Source organism: Porites lutea, chromosome 1, assembly GCF_958299795.1.
Source record: "Porites lutea chromosome 1, jaPorLute2.1, whole genome shotgun sequence".
Lineage (NCBI taxonomy): Eukaryota > Metazoa > Cnidaria > Anthozoa > Scleractinia > Poritidae > Porites > Porites lutea.
Genome location: NC_133201.1, coordinates 34,041,280 through 34,067,662, shown reverse-complemented (window position 1 = coordinate 34,067,662; position 26,383 = coordinate 34,041,280). Strand labels below are relative to the sequence as shown.

The 26,383-nt window shown below is 39.7% G+C and overlaps 1 protein-coding gene across 1 annotated transcript; it reads right to left on the bottom strand.

The window, feature by feature from the left end:
- Positions 1 to 1,583: 1,583 nt before the first annotated feature.
- Positions 1,584 to 26,382, bottom strand: LOC140948806 (uncharacterized). Its single transcript, XM_073398082.1, has 19 exons — positions 26,066 to 26,382; positions 23,896 to 24,061; positions 23,250 to 23,722; positions 22,013 to 22,196; positions 20,428 to 20,752; positions 18,264 to 18,447; positions 17,558 to 17,665; positions 16,090 to 16,178; positions 15,104 to 15,250; positions 14,419 to 14,530; positions 13,924 to 14,060; positions 12,711 to 12,826; positions 11,727 to 11,980; positions 8,779 to 9,081; positions 7,805 to 7,947; positions 5,857 to 6,064; positions 4,666 to 4,830; positions 2,703 to 2,876; positions 1,584 to 1,964 (listed from the first exon to the last, which is right to left on the bottom strand). Exons 1-19 carry the CDS (start codon positions 26,267 to 26,269, stop codon positions 1,785 to 1,787), a joined length of 3,672 nt encoding a protein of 1,223 aa, XP_073254183.1. The 5' UTR covers positions 26,270 to 26,382; the 3' UTR covers positions 1,584 to 1,784.
- Position 26,383: the final 1 nt, after the last annotated feature.

Genomic DNA, 26,383 nt, shown 5'->3' with positions numbered 1-26,383 from the left:
AGCCCTCTTTGTTTTGATCTCATCTGCAGAACGTTTACTTTAAAACGAGGCATCGACGGCCAATTGTCATGAACACAACAGAATAACTTAACTTGCCGACATTTTGGAATAAAATGCATTCAGTAGCAAAAAGCGCAATTGACCACTCCAGAAAATACCATAATATACCATTATACTCTTTGTTTGTCACCCCCAAATTTTTGCATAAGCATTGTTTTCAGTTTCTCTTGGGGCCATTTTAACTCCCAAGAGAAACTGAAGACAATGCTTATGCAAAATTTTGGGATGACCAACAAAGAGCATTATGGTATGTTATGGTATTTCTCGAGTGGTCAATAAGCACGGTCCCCGCATAGGCAAGTACCTTCAAGCGACAATGTGGCGCTTTTTGATCTTGATATTTTTTCGGAGATTGTTATTATTGCTGTTACTATTGTTTATTCGAATGTCGAAGTGCATAGACCTTCATGGCTAACATTTCCGGATCATAGTGATTACCCAGCGAGCAGAGGTTTCTTTCTTGCATGGCTTTTAGCATTAATGAAGTCGTTCGTGTGGCTTACAGTCTGTCGCGTAGTTGGGGCGTATAAAACAAACCAACTACGCTACTGACAAGCCACGCGAACGACTTCGTAAACGCTAAAAGCCATGCAAGGGCACACAATGATTTCCACGTTATACATTCTTTCTGTGCTATTGATGTAGCCTTTTAAGTAAACAAAGAAAAAGAGTAACAAATGTATCATAATATCCAAATTTCAGGAAATAAGCGCGCCTCCCTCGAATAAGGTTGCATAAAGGCTACGGAAAATTTGACTGGGGACGCGGAGCTCTTCCGGGTAAATAAGGTACTGCAGAATTTTTAACGACCCAGAAGCAAGGAGGTTTTGGGAGACGGGGGGATTTTGGGAGATTTTCCTCGCGCCTCCTTCCATTATGGTTGATGGGATTTCCAAAGGAAAGCCAAACTCGTTCCCAGCGTCCTCTCCTACTCTTCCCAAGCAGCGAGAAAGTGGTTCGAGTAGAAGAGCATCCTGGAACGAGGTTGTAGGTAAGCAAAACTGATTGCACTTGTTTAATAAATACAGTTATTACTATAATGAAATTAATATATTAAATGCCATGTTTTTTTTTCTCAGCCGATTAGAATTGCATTTGCAGAGAGATCGCTGCATGTTTGTCTGCGTTCTGAATGAGTAAGTGCTGTTTTTGTACATTACACCATTTACTGTCAAAGCTCTTTTCACTTTTCACTTCAAAAGACCGTGCTAACGGGGGAAAAAAGGAACGAAAAATTGTGCACCAACTGAAGTGAAAAAACCTTTGATAATTCCTTTGGAATGAAATACGCCACCCGAAAACAGATTAACAATCGCTGCGCACAACATTCTTCTATGGCTCAAAAGGAGGGAAAAAAGGTGTATTTTATAGTAAGAAATTACGAAAAGGGGAAGGCAATTTTGTAGGCAAAGAAGTATTGTCATGTTTTGTTGTATACAGATATCTAGATAAGGGTTAATAACACTGACTTAAAATGGTTAGCTTTCATACGTACTATTTTGGAAACTCTATAGAAAAACTATGTAACAACGGCATTTGGTATTGATTGCTCCTTTAGTGTAGTGGTTAAGTATTAGATAAGATAGACTAGTATACCGGATCAAAGCTTCGTTGATTATCACAGATTTTAGAAGTGAATGTTGGACAAATGTTAAGACTGTTTGAACGGGCTGCCGCACTTACATTCTACCAATTGACCAATTCCCAGAACTCATTGCGCACGTTTAGTCGTCATCCTCGCCTTCTTCTTCCTCTTCTACCGATATCCCGTGATGCTTCATGAGCGCCTTCATCATGGCCTCCAGTTGGGTGGTATGATCTAATACAGCTTTGAGTTTTGATTTTAGGGTCATTACTTCGTCTTTTAAAGCCTCCTGATGATTCTGTAGCTTCTCAATTGGAGTCTGATAAAAATAAATAGATAAATAATAATAAAAACCGCTGAGAGACGTTCCTGAAACGTGTTTTTTTTGTAAAGCAATGCCTTGTAATCCAAAGTAAATTGAAATACTAGCAAAGAGAATGGCGATACGCAGCTATACAAGGCCTCACAGGATTGGCTTAGAAAACAATAAAAAACAGTTACATTGGACAATTGCCCTAAAATACATTAAAGAGGCTGTGTCACGGCTACCTGGTTCATTTTGTTAATGATATCAGGTTTTTCATGGTTTACGGCAAACCTGAGAATGTCACGTGACCACAGTCTTGAAAGGCAGCAAGAGCTTCCAGCGGGAAGTGGTTTTTGGCAAAAAATTTGTACAGCCTCACGTTTAAAGGCAAAAGATAGGTTCCTACACCCGCCTGTGATGTGCCAGTTAGATGTTTGAACTCAAATCAATGAATTCTTGATATTCTTCAGGCGATTAAAGTGAAGCACCCCGACTTGACGAAAACCAACGTGGTGCCACCAAACAACGAACGCTTTGTTAATATTCGAAGTACTGTCAACGTGAAACTGCAAACGCGTAACCGCAAACTGCCGTTCGCGGTTTGCAGTTTCCAAAGAAAAACCTGATGCTAAGGTCTCTAATGCCATTTACGCTTCCTAAGCGCAACTGATATAGCTCCCGGGGTCATTATTGCAGGCAAGCCTCACTATCACCACCATATCAGAGGAAATAAAGCGTATAATCGCTAACCTTTTCTGGGTTCATTGCCTCGTTAATTGCTCTTGCAGGACTGACATTCTGGTTCCAAAATGACCATATTGTCCAGTATCTGTTAGCATTTGGATAAACTACTTCTTGAGTTGTGGCAAACCGTTGTCTCAGCATTGCAGGAAGAGCTTTCTCTACATCTAAAGCAAGGTCAACCTACACCAAAATGGGACACTTACTTCTTAAAACCAACCTGATTACAGGATAAAATTCCCCAGAAATAATCAAACAGTCCTATCTACGTCGTGTGTTAGTAGCACATAACGCCGAGAACAATATGGATTGATTTACATAATTCATTTGTAGACATACGTGTACACGGAAAAGTAAAGAAATTTTCAAGAAAACACTTTGCCTTAGATGAATGCCAGGGGGCAATTGTGGTACTTGGCAAGTAAGGTGACAATGTGTTTAGTCATTAGTCTATTAGTAATACTTGAAAACTAGGGATTTCATTTACACTTGTTTTCTCTGGGCAGATCTAACGCACAATGTTCCGTCAGAGCACCAAAGCTGAAACCGTCAATGTCTAAAACCTTGTAAAATAAAAACCAAAACCTAGTGAAAAGGTACAATTGGCAGAAAAAAAATTGCCTGAATTTCAGTGACCGAAAAACTACAATTTTAACCCCAAAATGCGAGAAAGCTTATGACATAGAACTAAAATTTAACATTTTTCCAGAGAAGCATGTCCTTGGACCCCGTAGATACTTCCGCTAGACGAGAACAAATGAAACAAAGAATAACATGCCATTTTACCTTAAGAGGGCAAAAAATATGACTGTTCCACAAGGGTGAAAAGTTATCTTTAATTGTCAAAGGGGGCAAGAAAAAATAGTTTCCCTTTCACCCAACCCCCCCTCCACCGCACCTCGCTTCAATAAACAATGAACACGCTGTAGCTGGCAAGTTGTGGTGAACATAAAAGCATTGTTTGTCAGTTTCTGTACGTTGCATTGACAAACCTGCATAGCTAGTCTTTTGAGTACCGCTTTCTCTTGCACACCTTTGATATCGTCTACAGCCAGACCAACCTATGGTTAACAAATAAAAACGTCAAGATTTGGTGGAGACTCATTGGAGATAACCGCTTATGAGAGGTTCTAACTATAGAGCTTTCACTAGAACAACTGATTTGGGGTTTCCCAATAGGTTTCTCGGGATTCGGGATTCGGGTTTTTGAAGCAAAATGGGGCGATATTCGGGTTGCAAGTATTCACAGTATGGAGGATAGCAATAATAATCATCGGGGGATTACGGGATTTGGCTCAGTACAATTTGGGTTAGGATGACGGGATTGAAGAACCCTATTAGGCAACCTCTGATTAGACTATTCTGAATGGGCGTCGTTTACGCGGAAAGGTCACTCACAAGAAGAAAGCACGGACCAAGGTTCGACTGTTGTACTGTAAAAAGAGGGAATAAGCCATTTCAATCAACTTTAATTGGAAACAAATGCAAAAGAATGAATTTTTTTTTTAAAACAAAAAACAAATGCTATTATTTTAGGGAAGAACATCAACGTTCGCCACTCCATTTTAAGGTACTTTTCCAACAGCAGCGTATTTGTCAGTACCAAACTAGGATGACGAGTTTCGCATCACGTGATTACACTTCCCTTTTGCACTTAATATCGCAACAAATGGGCCATTACCGAGTTGCCCCAGCCTCTGTTTCAAAGCGAGGCGAAGTATGAAGCCATTAAAACGAAATTATTTTTTTATTTTCAAGCAACAGACCTCTTTAGTTTGTATGTTTTGTTTTCCCAATACAGACCTGTCATAATACTCTAGCACACAAGCTAAAAGAGGACTATTGAAACTCATTTTCACTAGAAAGGTTTCGCATTTTGGAGAATTTTTGGAATTTGGAAATGGTCTTTTCACCGTACAATTTGCAAGTCGTATCCTCTAGATCGTCTCCTTCTTTCCCGACAGTCACTTACCAATAAATTCATAATGATAATGCAGTTGGTGACGAGGAAGGCTACGTACAGTATCCACGTGACCGGGGGTACCACGTTTTCATTGTATACTGTATCGTATTCATATTCTCCTAACATTCCCATTGTTGTCTTTAGCATGGCTCTGCCAGGAGTGGAGTACGGGACCTACAGAGGGAAAACTAGCATCTTTCAGTCTGATCAATTGAGGTTTTTGGATGACTGATTACCTACCCCTCCCCTAAGTCAAAATTAACACTTACTTCTCCCTCAGGGCAAAATTGTGACTTAAGGGAAGGGTTACTTTGTAAGGAACACAGGCTTGGGACATGCCCAAGCCGCTTCGGTTAATTACTTATACGATATGTGACATGTGACTGATGGGTGATTTTGGGAATCCTGCTTTAGAAAGGGGTATTGACATTCGAGACTTCCAAGCAAAGGGTGCAATACCTCTTAAAGGCGCAAAAGATTCGAAGTTGTAGAGAATTTTTTCTAGAAATAGAGATCAAATGTTGCGTATTTTAAGGACAGGGCCCAGTTGTTCGAAACCTGGGTAACGCTTTCCACTGGATAAATCTCTATCAGTACAGAACTTATCCGCTGGATAGTTATTTATCTGGCGCCAGCTGTTCCAAAGGTGGATAGCACTATCCACTGGATAAATCACTATCCACTGGAAAGCGCAATTAATTTCCCTAACTTAACCGCTGAATAGGCATTTATCAGGTATAGAGCTATTTATCTTTTGAACAACCGCGGCCTGTTGGATAGCGCTATCCAACGTTTCAACAAACGGGGCCAGGGGTATTATTTTGAACACAAACACAAATGTTCATGTGGAGTTGTGGCGGGTGAGCATGCTCTTTCAAACCTTGCCTAGTTACTAGGCCTCATTGTTCCGCAAGCCCAAAGCGTTTCGGGTCACGTGGTCCAGGCGAAAATGTGAGCGTTCGCCTCGGATACGTCAACGAAGTGAATTGACCGAAAGGGACTGGAAAAACGCCGTGCATGCACTAGGCAAATTCAAACGTACCCGAGGAGTCTGTCCCTAGGAAGGGATCGAAGAATATTTGTTCCTTAAGTCTTCAAAAAATGTTGTGTTCAGCATGTGCTATTAATATTTCATTAGACAATCAGAGAACCGTTCCAACTTCTATTCAATAATATAACGAAAGCAGATGCACGGTTTACCTGATTGTATAGTAAAATATGAAATCCTAAGCCAAAGGCCACAATAAACAGGAAACAGACTACAAAGAACTGAGCGAAAGTCTTGAATATATCTGTGAACATCACCACATAAATTCCAAGCTTGGGAAATTTGCGCATGACAAGAACAAGGCCAATCCAGGACAGGTAGACCGCGGTCGCACCTACACTGTTGTGATAAACAAAGCACCTGGAAATGAAATCAAAAATATATTTATGTTCATAGAGGCTATTTCACGTGATTTGCTACCTTTTCCAAAAGCTAAAAATTTTTTCGCATCAATGTAATTCCAAAATAATGGTCCAGTTTAACTTTTTCCTGTCGTCTGTTGCTACGGATAGCAAGGATGGACATGGATTGAAACATGATTGAAAACGTGGGGCCAGCTTTTTTCACGTTTTACTACTTTTAACAGAGAGATTAAGATTCACGTTTACGCCAAACGACAAACGTCAGATTAAAGTTGAGAATTTCTCAGAATAGAAAATAAGCAGATAAAAACCGTCCAGAACAATTCTTATGTATAACACTGGCGTGAAACTACTTATTTTTTAGTTAAAGTAATAAAAAGTTAACGACAATTAAGGGAAAAACTTGGTCACGTGGTACAAATTCACGTTTGCCGTTTGGCGTAAACGTGAATCTTAATCTCTCTTACACCTGCAAAATCACCTAAAAAGTTCATATTTTAGGTGCTTCCTGATGAGACTTGTTTGATATCTTCTTCATATCGCTACATGGTCATTCGTGTTTGGTTAAAGGCAGTGCCGTAGCCAGACCAAACGGCCAACCGAGGCAGGCGGGAGTTGCTAGGGGGGTTCGGGGGCATGCCCCACCCCCCCCCGAGAAATTTTGAACTTTAGTCTCTCGGAAATGCGATTTGCAGCGTTTTCTGGGCCTTACGGTAACTTTTTTTCGAGTTAATTTAAGTGGAATTTAAAAAGCAATAATCAGAAACAAGCTACATAATCTGGGTGACCGTTAACCTCGCCAATGGTTTTGATCAGTATTTGTTCAAAAAAAATTTGAGTTAACGTACGTAGCCCCTTGAGATCGATGATATGGTAATTTTTTCATAGTATATTGACTGAATTGCTGAATTCTTTGTAATATCATGATGCGTTAAAAATATCCGATGATCGCTTATGTAAAATAAAAATGATCGGCGAAATTCGTCAAAATTTTACCGAGGCGAGTGCCTCGGTTGGCCTCATACTAGCTACGGCGCTGAAAGGTAGTGAGTAAAGACTTCAGCACAGAATTGACCTAAAACGGCAATAACCTGGTGCCATAGCCCTTTTAAGTACACCTTTTTCTACTGCTGCAGCTACCCCATTCTCACTTAATTTCGCGAGTATGTTATTTCGTGGTTTTTTGGTTTTTAGGGATTTTTAGATTTCGCGAGCACTAAATTTCGCGAAATTTAATACTCGCGAAATTAAGTGAGAACAAGGTAAGTCATAAAATGCAGTAAGAAGCACTTGTTCCATACATTTCGTGAGGCAAGATCAGTTTTGAGAAAGATTTGTCACTGTGACCGGTAATGCAGCTCTCAAATATTTCAAATATCGCAAGCACTCAAAGATGGTTTGAAAGCCCTAGCTTTGGCTTGGTTATAGTAGTGAACCTCATCCACACTTATCTATAATGCCTCGTGTCAAACCGTCTAGCTACCATCTTAAGAAAGAAACTTGGCTTGTTATGAACCTAAAATTTAAGACTATGCGTTTCAAAAACTCTTTTATTAACCGTTTAGTTTTCAAATACGAATTAGCTTTGTAATATGCTGGATTTTAATTCTTACTTTTTATCTTTTTGCACTTTTTACTGGACGTAAAATTTCTTCATTAATTACACTTGTAACAAAAGATATGTATTTTTATCTTTAAAAACTTATTATTATTATTATTATTATTATTATTAACTTGCCTTGATCCCTCGGATATCGTAAAGCTTGTATCGTCAAGTTGTAAGTCATCCACGACGTAAACCATAGAAAAGATATAAGCTAGCAATTCAATAAGTCTATTCCATTGTAAGATAAGCCTCCACACATAGCAAAACTGAATAATCTGCAAACAAAACGAACAGAAGGTAAGACTTCGGATAAATTCTCACGGATGGGGATTCTGCTGAGTTGGACTTGGTGAGGAAAAGAGGGCGAGTTCACGGTCAAAACAACCTCGTGCAGTAAGCTGCAACCAGTTGTAAAAATGTTGGGACAGTCCAACGAAAAACCGGCCTTTTTTCAAAAATTCTACTCGTTACACATCTGTAAGATATAACTCTCACCCCCTCCCTCCCCTTCATTAAAAGTTGTCCCTATAGAGGTTTTTAATATGGTATAGTATTGCTAGCGACTTTGACAAGGGAGTGGGGGGAGGGGATCACAAGCACAACATACATTGCAAAGGTCATTTTAGCCCAAAAAAGCTACAGCTCCTCAAGTATTTTTGCAACTGCTCGTACAGTAGCTAAGCATTGCATATGCGTATCAGGTCTCGAGAGGGACACCACAAAGGAAACAAACAAAACGGCAACTTGAGGTGGACTTGTTAAAATAAATCGGAATCAAGAAAGACGGAAAGACTCTAGTTTGGACCGAGAAGGAACAAGAAAAGATGAAATATGTAAGTCCCAACGGTGGGTCCAAGACAATGGTTACTATAACTACTACTACAACCACCTCACTACAATGGCGACTTGCCTCTGTTTCCAAGATGGCTGTTTTGGAGAGATATGGCAAACTGGAAGCGAAAATCAGTCTTTTGCACCGGATTTTAATTCTAGCAAAGACATGTTGTAGCACGACACTGCAATAACAGCTCAATATATTTTACACGCAGAAAATCAAGACATAAAGTCTTGCTCTTCTACAAACCATAACGATGCACATTACCTACCTCTAAAAATATACTAATAGACGTTGTTATGAGAATCACAGGCAGACCAATCTTTCTCCAAACCACTCGGCTCCCTGTGGTTCCAGTATCAAAGGTCACATTACACGTGCACTCGCGGCCTTTGCACACAGTCATCGGTATGCTCTTGGTTGTATGCATAGCGTAGCCAGTCAGGAAAAACAGGAATATCCCATACAGGATTAACCGGCCGTAATACACATAACGGCCAAAGCTACGCCACTTATAGCGAAGTAGGTACGTTACAAGGGGATGACTGAGTAGTTTGACACGCTCTTTTGTGACCTGAAACAAACATATGAGCCACTCTATGATCCTTTTTTTTTTGGTAAAAGTGCTGAGAATGAGCAAGACAGTTTCTAGCGAAAACTCAAACATATAGCTTGTAAGTGGTCGAATTAAAATGGCATTCGCCAAACTGACTAAAAAAAAAACATAGGCACGTTAAACGTGCATGAGCTATTTTGAATGCTTCAGTGTAACTATAATACTTCGGTGTAACCTTACCAAGAGTGATGAATCTACCTTTTTCATCCTAATGTAGATTTAGTTTTTGTGCGAAATTGGGTATTGCGCTACATAAATGAAAACGCAAAACGTTCAGCTGAGTCGATGCTCAACCTATATATTCACTTTCCTCTGTCTTTCCCTGTTACATCTGGTGCAAGTTACACAAATTGTTAAAGTAAAGTAAATATCTACTCACCAAACGTTGATTAGAAGGAAAACTCTAAGGTTTTCTCGGAGTTTCTTAAGCCAAAATGTGACTCATCGAATACTGAATAGTTACGAAATACCAGGAGTTTTATCATGATTGTGGTAGATGGTTGCATCATCATAATTCACGAGGTTTTCACGTGCGATTCTACTCAGTGAAACAGTCTTTTACTCCGACAACTTATTTCTTCATGTTTTAAAAGCTATTGCTTCTTAAAAGACAAGAGCCTTTTTTAAGGCATTGGTTACAAAACGAAACAGGTCTTCATATGTCCAAGTTACTATTTATCATTGTGAAAAGCCAATCTGCATGAGATGTACAGTCACACAGCTGGCACGTGAAAGTGTTGGACTTTGCCCCCTTTCGTGGTTCGTACGTGAGGGAATTCTAGTTATCACACAGTAAACTAGTAAACAGAATTATAAAAATAACTCTTGCACACAATTTGCACGTGAAGATGTTGGTCTTTGGCCCTTTTACAATTCGTACGTAAAAAAAAAAGCAAATTGTTTACTACAAAACTTTCTCAAACGATTTTAAGAAATCACCTCGGCTTCATTACAACATCTGCAATTAAATTATGTTTCATGCAACGTCAAGGTTGATAACCTAACATTTATTAACATTTGTGAGACAGTCTTTAACTCCGACAACTTATTTCTTCATGTTTTAAAAGCTATTGCTTCTTAAAAGACAAGAGCCTTTTTTAGGGCATTGGTTACTAAACGAAACAGTTCTTCATACGTCCAAGTTACTATTTATCATTGTGAAAAGCCAATCTGCATGAGATGTACAGTCACACAGCTGGCAAGTGAAAGTGTTGGACTTTGCCCCCCTTTCGTGGTTCGTACGTGAGGGAATTCGAGTTATCACACAGTATTAAACAGAATTATAAAAATAACTCATGCACACAATTTGCATGTGAAGATGTTGGTCTTTGGCACCTTTTACAATTCGGACGTAAAAAAGAGGCAAATTGTTTTACTACAAAATTTTCTCAAGCGATTTTAAGAAATCACCTCGGCTTTATTAGGTTGATAGATAATGATAAATGTAAGGTTGATAGCTTTACATTTATTAACTTCCAAGAAAATTATCAAACTGCCGAAATATATTTCTACTTGTATCATGTTACTCCACTCAATACAACAGTATCTTATTATTGTGTCAACTAGCTTCTTCCAATTTTATTCCCTAACGCTACTGTTTCTACTTAAGTTAAGCATCTTTACTAAAGAAAATACGTTTCAGAAACTATAATACTTAGTATGCAGGAAGGATGTATCATGTTGTTCACTTATTATTCTTTTTTTTTGTTTTGCCAGAACGAAAAAGGTCCGTTGAACTTTGTAAGCGAGAGAATAATATTTTTACAGCTTGTTTACAGGATTAACAATGTTCGGCACAGCTTTCACAAAAATAAGCTGCCTTTTTAAACTTCTAAAACCACCTTTTATAGGGCGCATACTTTCGAATTAAAGTCTATATCTAAATATCAATTATAGCTTCATTGGAAGAGCTTTGAAAATATTTGATCTTTTATACTCTACCCAGTTGCAGCAGGTGAAACAGAACTCATACTGCCGTGCGTTGTACCGATAGCCGAATTAGGTCAGAAAAGCCTTGAGGCAGCGTCCATACTAAAATATGAACCCTTAAAAAGCTGCATCACTGTACACAGCGTTTGAATCATGAAGATATTTAATGTAATTCTTCCAAACACCTGTAGCCGTAATAAAAGACGAAAAAATTGTGAAGAATCAAGATGGCGGTCTCAAAGTGCCCTTGTTCGACCTTTACCAATACCATGTTTAAATAGATGCCAAGATCTCATTGGTTCCTAAGCATCAACTCATAGTACCTTTAACCTTATTGGCTCTTGCAACAAACATCCCAACATACAAAGATACAAAGCCACAAAGATACATACGCTCACACCACTGACATATGAGCTATTTTTTCAAAATAGCTCAAAAAGAACGGAATTTCAACAAATGTCTGCGCATTCCCGCCATAAAGGAATTTCAGTAGCACACTAACGTACTTTGAATTAAAAACTCTCGTAAAAAAAAACCGCTCCCCTGAGCAACCAGTTGTTTTTTTTTTGTTAGCCTGCGAATAGAGCCGTATCCCCTCGTTCCTCGTCGCTAGGGAGGAAACGTCAGGAGAGGGGAATGGACTGCCGTTAGTCCGGATTCTTTGATACACTTACCATAAGCATCAGAGGATGGTTGCTTTTTATTTCCACTTGCTTGCTGGCGTTCTCAGGTAAAGCTGACTTGATTTTATACATGACAGCATCTAAGCCACTCTCCTCATGCTCAACTGTCTCTGACGTCATAAATCCTGCCCACTCAAGACTGACGTCATCCAGGAACTCATAGCTAAGGGTGATAGCGTACTGTGGATGGTCTACAGGGTACCCATTCGACTTGACGCAGCGATTGAAGACTTTCTCCGCAACCTCTACGATAGGAGAAGATAAAACCGAGAAAGGGCTTGATGCGGTGCATCAGTAAGGAATCGAAAACTTTTCGCTCAAAACCCGAATTGTAGGCAAGGCTACGAAAATGGCGCTTCATCCTTGATTTTATTATGTACAAAGTTGTGGGCGCAATCTTGAATGACGACACAAATTGTGATTCTATTTAAAAACTTCATCCGTTCATGTGACACATTGTTCATTTTTTAAGCGTTTTGGCCCAGCTGATACCTACACTAAAATGGTCAAACGGATTAAGCGAAGCATGTCAGAAACAGATATAATAAGAACCCGCTTTTGAAGACGGAAATTAGCTTCTTATTGTGTACGGATAGAAAAAGAAGCTTTTCGAAAACGCTTGGTTCAGATGATGCAAAAAACGGAGGAAACAAGAATCAACATACCCTAGACTAACTTAAATTAATAAAATAGACGGTCAAAATCAATAGGAGAATGCCAGTATAACGCGGAACTCTTGATGCAGTTTCTTTTTAACACGACAACCGATGTTTGTGCGAACACATTAGTGCGCATATCAGATGAAGTGCAGAGTCATTGCGATTAACTGTTTCTTGAAAATCTAAAGGATGTAAACAGGGCTTCAAAACCATTAATTAAGGCAAAAGAAATAGGAATTATAATACATATCACGATTTTTTTGAGTGAAAAAACTAAAAAGGACGAAGGCAAAAGCTGCCACAATGGAACACTTACCGGGTAGTTTTTTGATGAGCTTTCTCATCGGTGTGTTAATAAAGTTTCCTTCTTTGGTCTTATTGCGCATGGCTTGTCTCCAATCCTTGTGTTGAATAATAACAAGTGCTACTTCCCTTGGGAAAAAAAAGAGGACACTATATCACTATGGTTTACATGAGCTTTCTATGAGAGAGTGATAACTGCTTTAAATCGTTTAACATCGACAAACGGAAATAGATCCTCCACTCTTTTCGACTAAGGGACGGACAGTGTACGCCCCGTCCCAGAGTACTTTCTTTAAATGAAGGTATGATTATCGCAGTGGTAATTGTAATCCAAGCAATTTCAAATTAACCCGAAAAAAAAAATCGGGACTTCAACGAGTTTCGAACCCATGGCCTCTACGATAGTACTGCAGTGCTCTACCAATTGAGCTATGAAGATCCAGGGAGCAGGCCAAATTGTTTAGTTAATCTTTTTTTTCGGGTTGCCGTAAATCCTCTATTAAGCCCCCCTTTTCAGCGGAGGAAAGTTAATAAGCCCCCCTCCCCCTTCCCCCCTCCCCGTCTCCTCCATCGTTATACTTCACAAAAAATTAACGTGGACTGCTCAGTTATGGTTTATTGAGGCTGGAAAATCATATTATTTTTGGTCTTCCGCCGCATGACCCCCAACTTTTCCAAATTTACGCTCTAGTTCTCTGTGGAGAGTTGTTACCATTTTCTTATTGTTAGAAAAAGCAGTATAACGCCCGGGAACTGCCACAAGTCCGTCTTCGAGAAATCTTGCTCCCGTTGATACGTTTCGCTAAACTAAATACCCCCCCCCCCGCCTCTTTTACGCCTCCCATCAAAAAATAATGGAGGATTTACGGTAATTTGCAATAGTTAAAATTGCAATTACAATTTCGATGATCATGTCTTCATTGAAATTTGTATTTCCTCAGTTCACCTCATCTTCAGAGTACTTTCTCTTAATCAGAGTTGGCGTGAGTACCAGGAAAACGACAAGATGAACTCGGGACTACCATAAACAAACTATATCTAATACGAAGTAAACAAACAACAACAACAACAACAACAAAATAAACAAATAGGGTAAAATTTAAGAAATGCGAAGCAAAGGCGCTTGGTCATAACGTTTGGATCTAAAGGTCGCTGTTTCAAAGTGTTTACAAATCCTTGAGGCATTTGCTTCTTGAATTTTTCTTAGCCCGTATTTAAGTACTTACTTGTGATTATTTTCAACGGCCATATCGAGACAATTTCTTCCAGCACTGTCTGTCAATGTAATGTTAGCTTTCCTTGACAAAAGCAGTTTCACCATCTCCACGTGGCCTTCACGTGCAGCAAGGTGAAGTGGGGTAGTCTGAAAAAAAAAGGAAGACTTAAGGGACAGGCTAGCCAGATTTGCCGAGCAGGGAGACTTTCATCGCGGTATTACGCCACTTCGATACCGGGATCCCAGTTAACCGGGCCAGCTTAGTTGTTATGTAAACAAAAAGCTGATTCTTGTTGCGTTTAACAAACGTGCCGCGATTCAAGACTCACTATGGAAGTTTCATCATTTCGTTTTTATTCTCCATTAGTTATAAGGGCGTTGCCCTTTGTAAGTAATCTTATTCAACAAATGTGTTTTCACCAACATGTTCCTTCAACCTCATTCCCAGCGTTCTATCCGGCGGGTAGGAGAGAACCCTGGGAACGAGGTTGCATGTTCCTTTTACCTTTGCTTTATCAGTAGGATCCACAGGACAGTCAGCATCAAGAAGAACAGTGGCTGCATCCACCCAGCCCTTTGCTGCCGCACAATCCAGCGGCGTCCATAAGTTGGCATTCCTGTGCACAAAGATCCGTTAGAAGTATTGACTACGAACTTTCGTAGGATGTCGATTTATGGCTTCGGATATTTAGTGAAAGCGATTGCACAGCTCGTATGACCTTGAGAAAAATCCGGTCAAGGAAACTGCCTGGCTAATGATCTTTAATAATCAAATAGTGTTTATTGGCAAAATAACGACTAGATTTGCTGCGAGGCTGGCAGTTTTGTTTGTCGAGCGCGCAAGTGAGCGGCCAGGCTGCGCGCGCGTTTTCGCAACGTTTTTCTCCCTCTCGCCAAACAAACTGCCAGCTCCGCAGGCTACGTGATTTGTATCACTGCCCCTTTTATGCGTTTTTGTTAACAGTTACTCTGCTTAGTTCGATAAGTACGGATTGAACGGCTAGGATAGAAAAACTTCACCACTTCTACCTCCGGCTCTGGGCTTAAAAACACACAAATGAATATGCTTTTCCGTTAAGAAATAATTTTAATTTTAAGGCTGCTTTTAGTGGAGTTATTCAGTGAAAGGATTTTTCGTCCGTAGCAAAAAAAAAGTAACCTCCGTGATAAAGTCATGATCTTCTTCTCACCTTGCATCGATAGCAGCTCCTCTATCAAGCAATTCTTTAGCGACTTTGTCATTGCCATTTAGTGCAGCTACATGTAGCGGAGTGTTGGAAGCATCATCTTCGTCATTTATTATGGACATATCCCTCTTCAGAAGAGCACATACTGTTCTGTAAAATGACCACAAATTAATAATTATGAGACCAGCTAGACTGTTTAATAGAGACCATAAGATACAGAAGCGTTTCCGTGTACGGGTACGGGTACGGGTAAATAACCTGTACGCGCAGCCGTAAATACGGGTAGATTGCCTCTTACCCCGCGGAGAAACGGGTAGGCTACCGGGTAGAATGGTTGACGCCACTATCACTTCTGGGAAATCGTGGTCACCTGTTGTATAACTACTTTTGACGTGGCAAACATGTTCGTCTGTCCGTACCCGTGGAAAGAAACGGTGTATCTTAAGGTCACTAATGTCCTCTATTTTCCTGTCAAGTCGTCGAGCTAGGAAATCATGGTCAACTTTTGTGTAACTACGTGGCAAACAGTTTTGTCAACCTATACCAGTAGACAGAAAAGGTGTATCTTAAGCCCACTAATGTCCTCTATTTTCCTCTAAAAACGTCGAGCTTGATCGCTTACTTTAACGGGCCACCATATTTGGTTCAAACAACCCGTTGGGATAGCCGGCGAAGAAGTGTATAGCCTCTCCGTTTTAATGATCTCTTACGCGGAAACAAGGGAATGTAATCAGACTAGTGAGAAGGGTCTTTAGGCTGTGTTTCGTATCTACTACTAAATTTAGAGCTTTGCCCTGGGAGGCCTGGAATTTGTCACTAGGAGAACCGGGATCAAATTTTTAGAACTTATGATCCGTGCGCCTCTTTAGGCACGGATCCGATTTATGAGGTCCGCCACATTCCGTCTAACAGTAGGGCTAAAGCGAACACAAGGAAGCTGAGTACAGCCTGCTTTCTCGTTAAATTTCTAGACTGAATATGACGCCAACCTTATCCGCCCAAATTTGGCCGCCAAGTGGAGTGGCGTCAGGGATCCATCGTTTTTACAGTCAATGCAACAACCATTGTCCAGAAGAAGCTAAAAGAAAAGAAAAAATGAACCCCTTAGAACCAAGCGCCACTGGTGGAGCAACTGGCCTATCACTCCATGAGTCTACGTACATGTACACCTTACTACACCTACAGTCCTCACCTTACGCTCTTCGGCGAACACATAATCTGAAATCTTATTCTGATTCTTACCGTTTGTAAAAGTAATAAAGGTTGCATGTATGTCTGTTTGGCCTCCATTGCCGATCGCAATTATAAGTTCCTAGCTTTTGAAAATAATTTTGGCACGGCCCTGACGTCGGAAAGAAAGCATTACCTTCCTTGTCCCCAATTAAAGGAAAAAAGCCTTATGCAGTAGTTGGAACTTTACCTGCGTAGCAGAAGCCATTTACTTTTTAGGGCGAAAAGGAGCAATATCGAGGACGCGAGCTCTATTAGCCACTCTGAGGTTGGGCTGGAGACTGGGTCGAGTTGGTTGTCAAAGTGCATTGTGGGACGAATTTGTCGCCATGTTGAAAATGCGTTTCTTAAAACAGTCCCACAATGCACCTTGAAACAATCTCAACACGGCCTCCCGTGCAACTTCAAAGTGGCTATTTAACAATAAGTCGCCGAAGGCGACGTGAATATCGGCGAATAGTCACCGAGACGAAGTCGAGGTGACTATTCGCCGATATTCACTTCGCCTGATTGTTTTAGTAAAATAATACATTGATGATTATTCGAGAAAATAAAATTATTGATCAATTTCCGACTCCGAAACATCATTAAATCTGGCTGCCATTTTCAAAGTCGATTGTGGTGTGTTTGTAACCAGCCAATAGAAGCGTTTGTTTTTCTGTGTCAAGCGTTACAAGAATTTTGCAGTTAATAAAAAAGCAAGCAATTTTGGCAGCTATGTGATAAAAGAACTTGCGCATGCTTTTAGCTGTGCGTATATCGAGTTATGGATGCACTTGGGAAGTTTGGAGAGCACTCAAGAACCTAGAGCTGCTCTCGGCTGTGCCTCAAGCAATTCTTACGCATCTTTCATGCTCTGAAAACTTCTCGCGTGCATCCAAAACTCGATATACGCACGTTAAGCATGAACAAATTCTAAAATTAAAAATTACCTTAAAAACTAACCGGCGCCTGCCGCGCAAGCTATTACGGGTGTCTGTAAAACCAGGAACAGGCCCGGAACACCCCAGAACACCCGGGAACACTTCCGGAACATCCCCGGAACATGATTTTTTAGATTTCTTTGGGGGTTTTTATAATTTTTTGCCTAATTTTTGTAATTAAGGGTGTTCGGGGCGGTCTGGCCTATCATGGGGGTGTTCCGCAGTATTCCGAGATGATCCGGGGTGTTCCAGGGTGTTTTGGGCCTGTTGCGGCTTTTACTGACACCCTGCTATAAGAACTTACTTGGACAATTCTAACATATCCTTTTTTGGCTGCAACATGTAGTGGAGTGTTCTCATACTTGTCATACTCCTCGACAAGTGCCTTGCCTTTGCCAGATTTTAGAAGAAACTGAAGGACAAAAGAAAAAAGAAGTCGAGCGGCAGAGATAAAGAGGTGAGAAAAGCAATTAGCGGGGTCTATGGTGCTGCGTAATGTCCGTAAGACGCGGCAGTTTTGGTAAATTTCGTGACACAACTCCATTAAGTCTGGGGTTCTTGTAGACTACGATAGAGCGAACGAAACGCGAGCGCGCGTGAATTCACCCCACGCGAGAAAGGCGAGACGCGGCGATTAGAGAGAGAGAGAGAGCAAAAAGGAACTTTTTGTAAATAAAAGACGTCACTTAGTTAGAGTTTGTTTACATTTCAATTGAGTCGGCGATCATTTTTTATGATTTTGTTGCCAAAAAAAAAAAAATTATAACGACCAGTAAACACCGACAAGCCAAATTTTGTCCGTTTCTTGGTATTTGTTGGTGCAGCTGTTTCATTTACAGCTAAAATTTCATCCTTCGAAACTGTCGCGAAACGAGAAGCCAGTTTGAATCCCGTCCCAAAACAGTGAATATCCAAGGATATTCCGAGTTACAGGAGCCAATCAGAACGCGCAAAAATTACTATCCACTGATTTGGTGAACACTAATAATAAATAGCTAGTGTATGCATACCTCAAGAGTCTCAATGCAACCTTCAGCTGCGGCTCGATATATGGGTGTCGCATCATCAATATCCTTTGCGCTGATATCAGCACCGCGAGCCAAAAGGCTTTTGACTGTCTCTAGGTGATTCTTAGATGCTGCTATAAGCAAAGGACTGTCTTTGTCCTTATCTCGACACTCAATGTAGGCACCTCTAAAAATGAAACGATGAGCGCAAGGAGCAAAGATTAACATAGTTGGTTTATAGTACATGACCTTCTGTGAGGCTTTTCAGCTCGTACAAACCGGGATACAAAACCTTTAAACACATTCCTCAATTTTCGGTCGCAATTTCCGGAAAATGATCTAACCACTAACCTTCCGTCCGAAAGTTTCGAAGTTTAGGTTAAATGGTAACTTAAGCAATTTAACATTTCCAATTTCCACTTGGATAATGAGTGGTACACGAAACCCACGATGTGGGTGTGCTACCTGGGTACCAAGTAGACAAGTGAGATAGGAAAGAAAAAAGCAATGGTAATTTTCACACCAGCAGACGGAAAAATCTTCTGCACACGGACAAGTCGTCCACCCTTGTTGTTCGCCAGGCGTAAATTTACATCGGACTTTAGACGACTTGTCTGTCTATACAAACAAATTGACCAGGGAAAATCAATCATCTTTATAGACGAACAAATCGGACGACGTTGCGCGTGCAACATGTTTTCCTTCCGTTTTCAGTTATAGACCCATCTACTTGTAAACAGAAACACATCCAACTACACGTCCGCCTCCAGCTTGTATTGAGATGAATATAAATTCGATTCATTCTCACGTTTTTAAATACTTAATTAAAAACCAGGGTCCAGTTGTTCGAAGGCCGACTAGCGCTAACCCGAGGTTGTTCAAAAGCATTTTCTCGGATAACATTTTCTGCTCTTTTTAGAACATGCGATCATCAAATTGTATATATAAAGAGAATTGAACTGAATTTACTTTTCAAGGTTTCATATCTGAATTCAAATTTCCACTAACCCTGGGTTACCTTAACCCAGCTTTAGACAACCAGGGTTTTTCAACAAGAGCAGGCGGAGAAGGAAAAAACTCGCGGCGAAGGCGTGACTTGCAAGCACTGAAGGTGCGAATGAGTTTCTGGAAAAAATTTTTAAATCTACGCCTTTTAGAACGCATTTTCAGCAGTCTGGAGCAAAAATTAAGGGTGTTTAAACAGATCACAGACATTATTACATTTTGGCTTTTTTTCAGTGTCCGCACATGAATACTCTCTTTAAACTGGGGTTATTTCCAAAGAAAAGTAGGTGGCGAGTTCACGTGAAATGGGCGGCGAATTTCGCCGGCCACCGGCTCATATGAGCTTAAGCAACTACGACGACGACCACAACGACGACTTCAACAAAACAATAGGGTTAAGTGATGTTACACGGAACGATTCGCAACGACGATTTTTAGCGCAAGACAACCTTGCAATATTGGAACAATGTTGCAACCATTCGAAACAATGTCGCAACAATGATGCAACGTTGTGTTGCGCTAAGAATCGTCGTTGCGAATCATCCCGTGTAACATCACCTTAATGATCAAAACAACAGCTCTGCACGTGCATCACGCTTTTTAGTACATTTCTTTGACGTCCACTGCACGACTACGACGTCAAACCTCCTAATTTGACGTTTAAAGGAGGAAGTGGACATACGACGACGAATTTTCCTTACTCTTTTTGAACCTGAGTAAAATCCTTAAGAATTCAACTCCAGGAAAAGTCGCCTACATTTGACACATTGAGCGGGTCCAAATAGACGCGATGAAGTTTGAAAGAACGCAAATTCATTTTTTTACCGACGTTTTCACTGCCGTCGTCGCCGTCCTTGCTTAAGGTCCCTATATTGAAAACCGTGAACAACCCGGCCATGTAAATGTAAAACGTATTTTAATCAGCACTGCTAAAGCTTGTTCCAAAGTGCTTTTTCTATTGCGGTTATAAACCGCTCCGTTCTTATAATATAAACCCTCCTTAAACTCCTTATAAAGATGGATAACCCCAGGGCATAATTTTTATAAGCAGCAGTTCACAGTAGTCCGCCTTTCAGACGGTTTAGAGTGTCTGCCACTTTTAACAGGCTACCGTCTGAGACAACTTGTCCGTCTTCTAGAGTGAACACGGCTATTAGCTTACCTGCTTAGGAGATAGTCAACAATCTCTACCCTGTTAAACTGAGCTGCTCTGTGCAGTGGTGTTTCTTGACTTGCATTCTTTGCTTCTATATTGGCATCATGTTCTATTAACATCTTGACAATGTCCAAATCTCCGCCATTGGCCGCCAGATGCAATGGAGTGCTCATGTTAACCTTGTGTGCATTAACATTTGCTCCTTTGTCCAGACAGAGCTTTGCCAGGTTAATATCACCATCCTCAACTGCAAGGTGAAGGGGTGTTTGTTCTTCTCGATCTTGGTCTGTTACCATTTTGGACACTATGGACCATCCACCTTGCTCTTCAGCTAAGTACAGAATAGTGTAATAATAACGATAATGATAATCAAATGATAATGATAGTGATGACGATGATAATAATAATAATAATAATGATAATGATAATAATAATGATAATACTAATAATCATCATAATAATAATGATAATGATTATAATAATGAAAATAATGATGATGATGACACGGACGATAATGATGATGATGCTGATAATAATAATTTTAATTATAAAAAGAAATTAATACAGCAGACCAACTGTCCAAAACACTAAAATTTACCATGTCAAAGCCCTATGTTTAAACTCTCTTGTAAAAGACCACCTCTTGTAAGTGCTTGTGATCACTTTATGCTGACAGTTTTCTTATAATTTTTCCTTTGTTTTTAACCTCTCATTGGCAATCAACCACTGCATGGTCTACTGATCTCTATGTTCACTGTATGTACAATGCTGTAGCACGCATGGCTAGCAGTTTTGTTTAAAAAGGGGCAATGGAGGGAAGCAGGAGTGAGCGGCGAAGCCACAAAGAGAGTGGGGCGGAAACAACGAAAACAGTACAGTGTTGTACGTTTCTTGTGATTTCACCACTCATTTTCAGTTTTGTGCTTCCCAGACAAACTTGACTGATACACAGCAAACAATGCTACTCAGAGTACAGGAGCGGATCTAAGGGGAGGGTGCAGGGGGTGCACCCCCCCCCCCCCCTGAGATGACCTGTGGCTTTCTAATACAACTGGTATTCTGCAAAATATGGAGTATGATATGTGTATTATGTTATTGCCGAGTCAAAAGCCTCCATCTTCGTATTCCATTATAAAATTTGTTTACTAATCAGTTACCCCATTCCTTAGTGGTGCCCGTGACGATATAGAACAACTGCACATATCATAACTATGAAACCGTAGTTAGTTGTTAACTGAGTTAACTGTAGGAATGGTGGCACCTCTTCCTGGAAGTGACCCCCTGCAGTTAGATTCTCGCAAGTGACCACCTCTTGTAAATGGCCTATAGCTCAATCTTGGTATCTTACTATCTTCTGAGGGCGGTAGGACAAGAGACTCTTCCTCCTACCCACCAAAAACCAGGAAAATGAGGCCTCTGCTAGCAGGGAATGCTGATTCTAGAGTAATTTTAATGTTTTGGAGTGGGAAAGAGTGCCAAAGAAAATTCTAATTACAGTAATGTGAAAATTGATTTTCCCTTGCTATAAGCTGCCCTCTTTCTGCTTTGTGGATCCTAAAGCAACACCCTGAATTCCTTAATAGCTACACACCCGTTTCAAACAACAGCTTGGCGACTTCAAGACTTCCTTCCATACAAGCAAAATGCATAGGTGTCATTTGTTCCTCATCCAAGCTTCTTAAGTTAGCTCCAGCATCAATAAGGCATTTGGCAACAGGAAAAGAACCCTGGCTGGATGCCACATGCAAAGGAGTCATCTGAGTTTTATCCTTGGCCTGAAATATTTAAACACAATATAATTTATGTAACTCAACCATTTGAGCTTGCAAAATTTGGAAGATGCTTATGTTATACTATTTTTCATGTCAGACACTAATGTTAATGGCGATTAATGTCATGCAAGACAGCAACCAGGCAAGTTAGCTGTTTTGGTACCATTCAAAGCCATGTGAAGTTGAAAATGTTGAAACACCGATCTGTTTTGAATAAATCCTATACAGTTAGTATTGAATTCAGCTATTGCATGATTAACTCAAGAATTATCTCGAACTCCGATTGGATGGTGCGGTGCTAATCTACCTTATAGCAGAGATAATACCCTCCTCAAACTGTATAATTCTTCCAATCGTATGAAAGCCAAATTCAGTAATTGTAAATTATTCTCCAAGCACATTTCTCTGCCTCAAGCTTCTTTATCTTTAAATGTACTGTTTACAGATGTCATTTTACAAGTGCGACTACTATAGCCGGGGCCACCTAGACAAAGTTGACCAATCGGATTACAGGAAAATCACAATACAGTTTTGAGAAAGTTAGTTGCCAGTCATTACTAGCAAGAAACGAAATAAACAACATGGAGTGAAATCAATCAATTACAACGTACAGACAAAACCTTTTGAACCGGCTGAAGAAAGCAAGTGTTTCTCGAGAGGTCTGTTAGAAAGAGTGATGGAGGCGAAAAATGTAAACAACAATTTTTGACTTGTGGTCGCATGTTTATTGCAAAGCACAGCAATAGTGGTGAAGAAATTGCTGGTAGATGACAAAATAACAGCGTGTGTCAAAGAAATATGTCTCCTGGGTGTTGCATGCAAAGTTTTGAACAGAAAAACATTGTCTAATGAAATATTTTGCATTCCTGAAAAACATTAGCCATAAATATAAAATCTTCTGCTTTGAGTAACTGATTGTTTTTTATGAGCTGCTGATTGGCCCACAACTAAATTTCTTGGAATGTACTGTTATTTTCCTGTAATCAGATTGGTTAACTTTGTCTGATTGGTCCCAGTTACAGTAGTCGCACTGCAAAAGATCTTTTTTTTAATCACCTCAATATCAATACATGGATCAGTCAAAAGTTCTTGAACAGCATCAGGGTTTCCCTTTGCAACAGCATAATGCAGCGGAGTTGAACCATAACTGTCCTTAGCATTTACATTGGCTTTCTTTGACAAAAGGTACAATATCATAGTCTCCCCAACATTAGATGTCTGCTCTTTTGGTATAAATGAATTAGAATTTCTTTTCTCCAATGACAAGAAATCCTTGCTGAATAGTTTAGTTCCTAATGATGAGCCTAGAAGGCGACTTTTTGCGCCCTTCCCAAAACTCCCAGATCCCCCATCTTTCTTCTTGTCTTCTTTCTTTAGAGTCAAGCCAACATCGCTCATGTTTTCCATGCTGGGACTTGGTGTCACTTGAGGTGTTGGGCGTGCAGACCCATTATAGGTTCTTGGGACTGGACGAAATCTGGCAGCATAGTGAAGGGGTGTGGCATCATCTTCTCCTTTTGCTTCAATGTCTATAAGTTTAAAAAGGGAAATTCAGGTTATTTTAATCTAGTTTAATTTTCAACTTCCTTGACTGTTCTTAATCATGAATATTTATAATGGAAATTAAGGGAAACATAGTTAACATATCACACTTAACACATCACATTAAGTACTATGTATTAAGTGTTCAATATATGCATACCTGCACCAGATTCCAGTAACAGCTTGACAATGTGAAGGTGATTGTAACGCACAGCATAATGCAATGCAGTTGTGTTGTCCTGGTCTTTCTTGTTGATTTTCTTGTTTCCCTTTCCTAACTTTTCCAGTCTTCTCTCAACAAGGTCACGCTTTCCATCTCTTGCTGCCTGTTACACAAAAAATTATTGGTCTTCAATTTAGAAACAGATTGAATAACTTCAATGTTGGTAAGAACAGTAATTATCACAAAAGAACACAACATTAGATAAGGCAAGATAACTCATCCCTTTCTTAAGACATCCTTAGTGCTAGATGCATGTTCATATTATTCAGAGGTAATCAGGGTCAACTTAGGCTTGTCGAGGCCATGCAAATTGAATCTGGGTAACCATTATGGGTAATAGTTTAATTATTTAGTATCCAATTGAGGAATTACAAAGTGGTACAAATAAACAGGCTTTGGTGTGGCTTCCTTCTTCCTTAGCTGGGATATGAACAAAAAGCCAATAACATTCTCAAACTCATTAATAGTTCATAAAGAAAATACAAAGGAATTTAATGTCTAATGAGGGTTTGGAAATCAGATGAAAAACTGCTCATTTCTCATTCTGCATCCTTAATTTCCCCTTCTAAAATCATTTGTTTGAGAAGTGAAATCAAGCATTGGACACAGTGTTTCATCAACAGATGAAGCACCTCGAAGTTCGTCAAAAATACTCCGCTGCGTGTTGCATTTCTAACTTTCTTCTTGGTGTTTCATCTGGTGATAAAACACTGACTAGTGTGTCTAAAGCTTGATATATTACATCAAAAGCTATGGCTACTTTGTGAAAGATATGACAAAGAGGATGACTTTTCAGAGGGCAAAGGAGAAATTATGTGGTTACATATTCAAGCTTCAGTATTACTTCGGCATTGCTAACGATGGCACAGTAAACAAATAATTTGATGATATAAGGTACACATCAATAGTTACAATTTTCTTTTTCTGAAACAGTAAAACTAATCCCAATGGTTGTTTTGACTCTTTGTTTTGGTTGGTTTAGTTCTTCTGCTTCTGCTCACCACTTGAAAGCCTAGTCTTAAAATGGTACGTAGCAGAGTGGTAAGTGGAATCAGACAGCTGTTTTCACTAGAACATAATGATCTAATCTCTTAATGACTCAGACTCTGACTCAGTTATTTGTGAAAACAAGCCTTCAGAAAAAAATATTTGGATCAATATCACATGTCCTCAAACCTCAACTTTCTGTGCTTTTCTAAAGCAAAGCAAAAATAAATGGAAACTGAAATCTTCAGGGTCACAAGAAGATAATGTAGGCGATTCATTTTATACAAATAATTCCCCAGTACAATAAGATGTAAAAATGATTGGGTAAAAACTATTTGCAAATATGGAATGTAGCAAAACAATCCATGAAAATCTGGATTAACTGACTAATTTGGGCCAACTGAAAAAAGGCCATTGAAGCAGAGAATGGGCTTGTTTATTTTTGGTAAAACAAATGTGGAAGGCCTAGAAGCTTTTTGAATATAAATGGCAGCTCTCTTGTGTGCAAATACTCTTAAATTATTTATTGAGACATCACCCATAAAGGAAGTAAAAGTTGGAATTACCAACGGCCATTGTTCAAGAGAAAAGTCTGATAAGTTATAAATATTCAGTGCAACGTCACCATATTAAAGCTTAGAAACGTGATAATTTATTTTAAATTAAAGCAAGTCTATTCATTTTTTGTATTCATGGGTATAATAATTTCAACCTTAAAACCTATAGTTATTGGAGAACATGATAAACGAAATTACGGAGTGATCCGGCAAAACTGACACTTCAGAAATTATTAATTTGATTAACAGCTGCACATTAATAACATTATTTTGCACTCGCGCGCGCTGGCGAATTTTCGCTATAGCTAAACAACACAATATTTAAAATATGGTTAGCTCGAAAACAAAACAATGACACTATAAACCAGCCTAAGGTTGTTCAAGAGGAATGAAAACCTCCTCTCTAATGTGAAATGATGTCATGTGCTTTTTCTGTTATTGAGCTTTGAGTCTAGGACGCGTGAAATAACCAGATAGTCACATGAAATTGACCGAGTTTATGAGCTATTTAGTCGCGTTAACTTAATGCGTCTAATTTGTTAAATTACTTAAAGTTCAATCACCTGATGAAGAGATACTGTAGCATTTTCGACACTTTCCCTCTCTAATCCCATCAGATTTTTCGACGATCGCGAAGTTAGAATACACACTGAAGGCATGGAAGAGTGCAGCGCGCTTGAGCTATCCTTGTCACTCTTTCGCGACTTCATCCCAAGTAGCGGCGTTAGCAAAATATTTCCTGCTCCAGCCTCCTTTTTCAGCGACATTATTAGGTTTTCAAGAATCGCTGACCACGAGGAAGGGCCTATTTCGTTGCAATTCACATTTTATCCCACCGGCAACTCCGCACGCAGCTTTTACGCATTCATCCTCCATGTTTA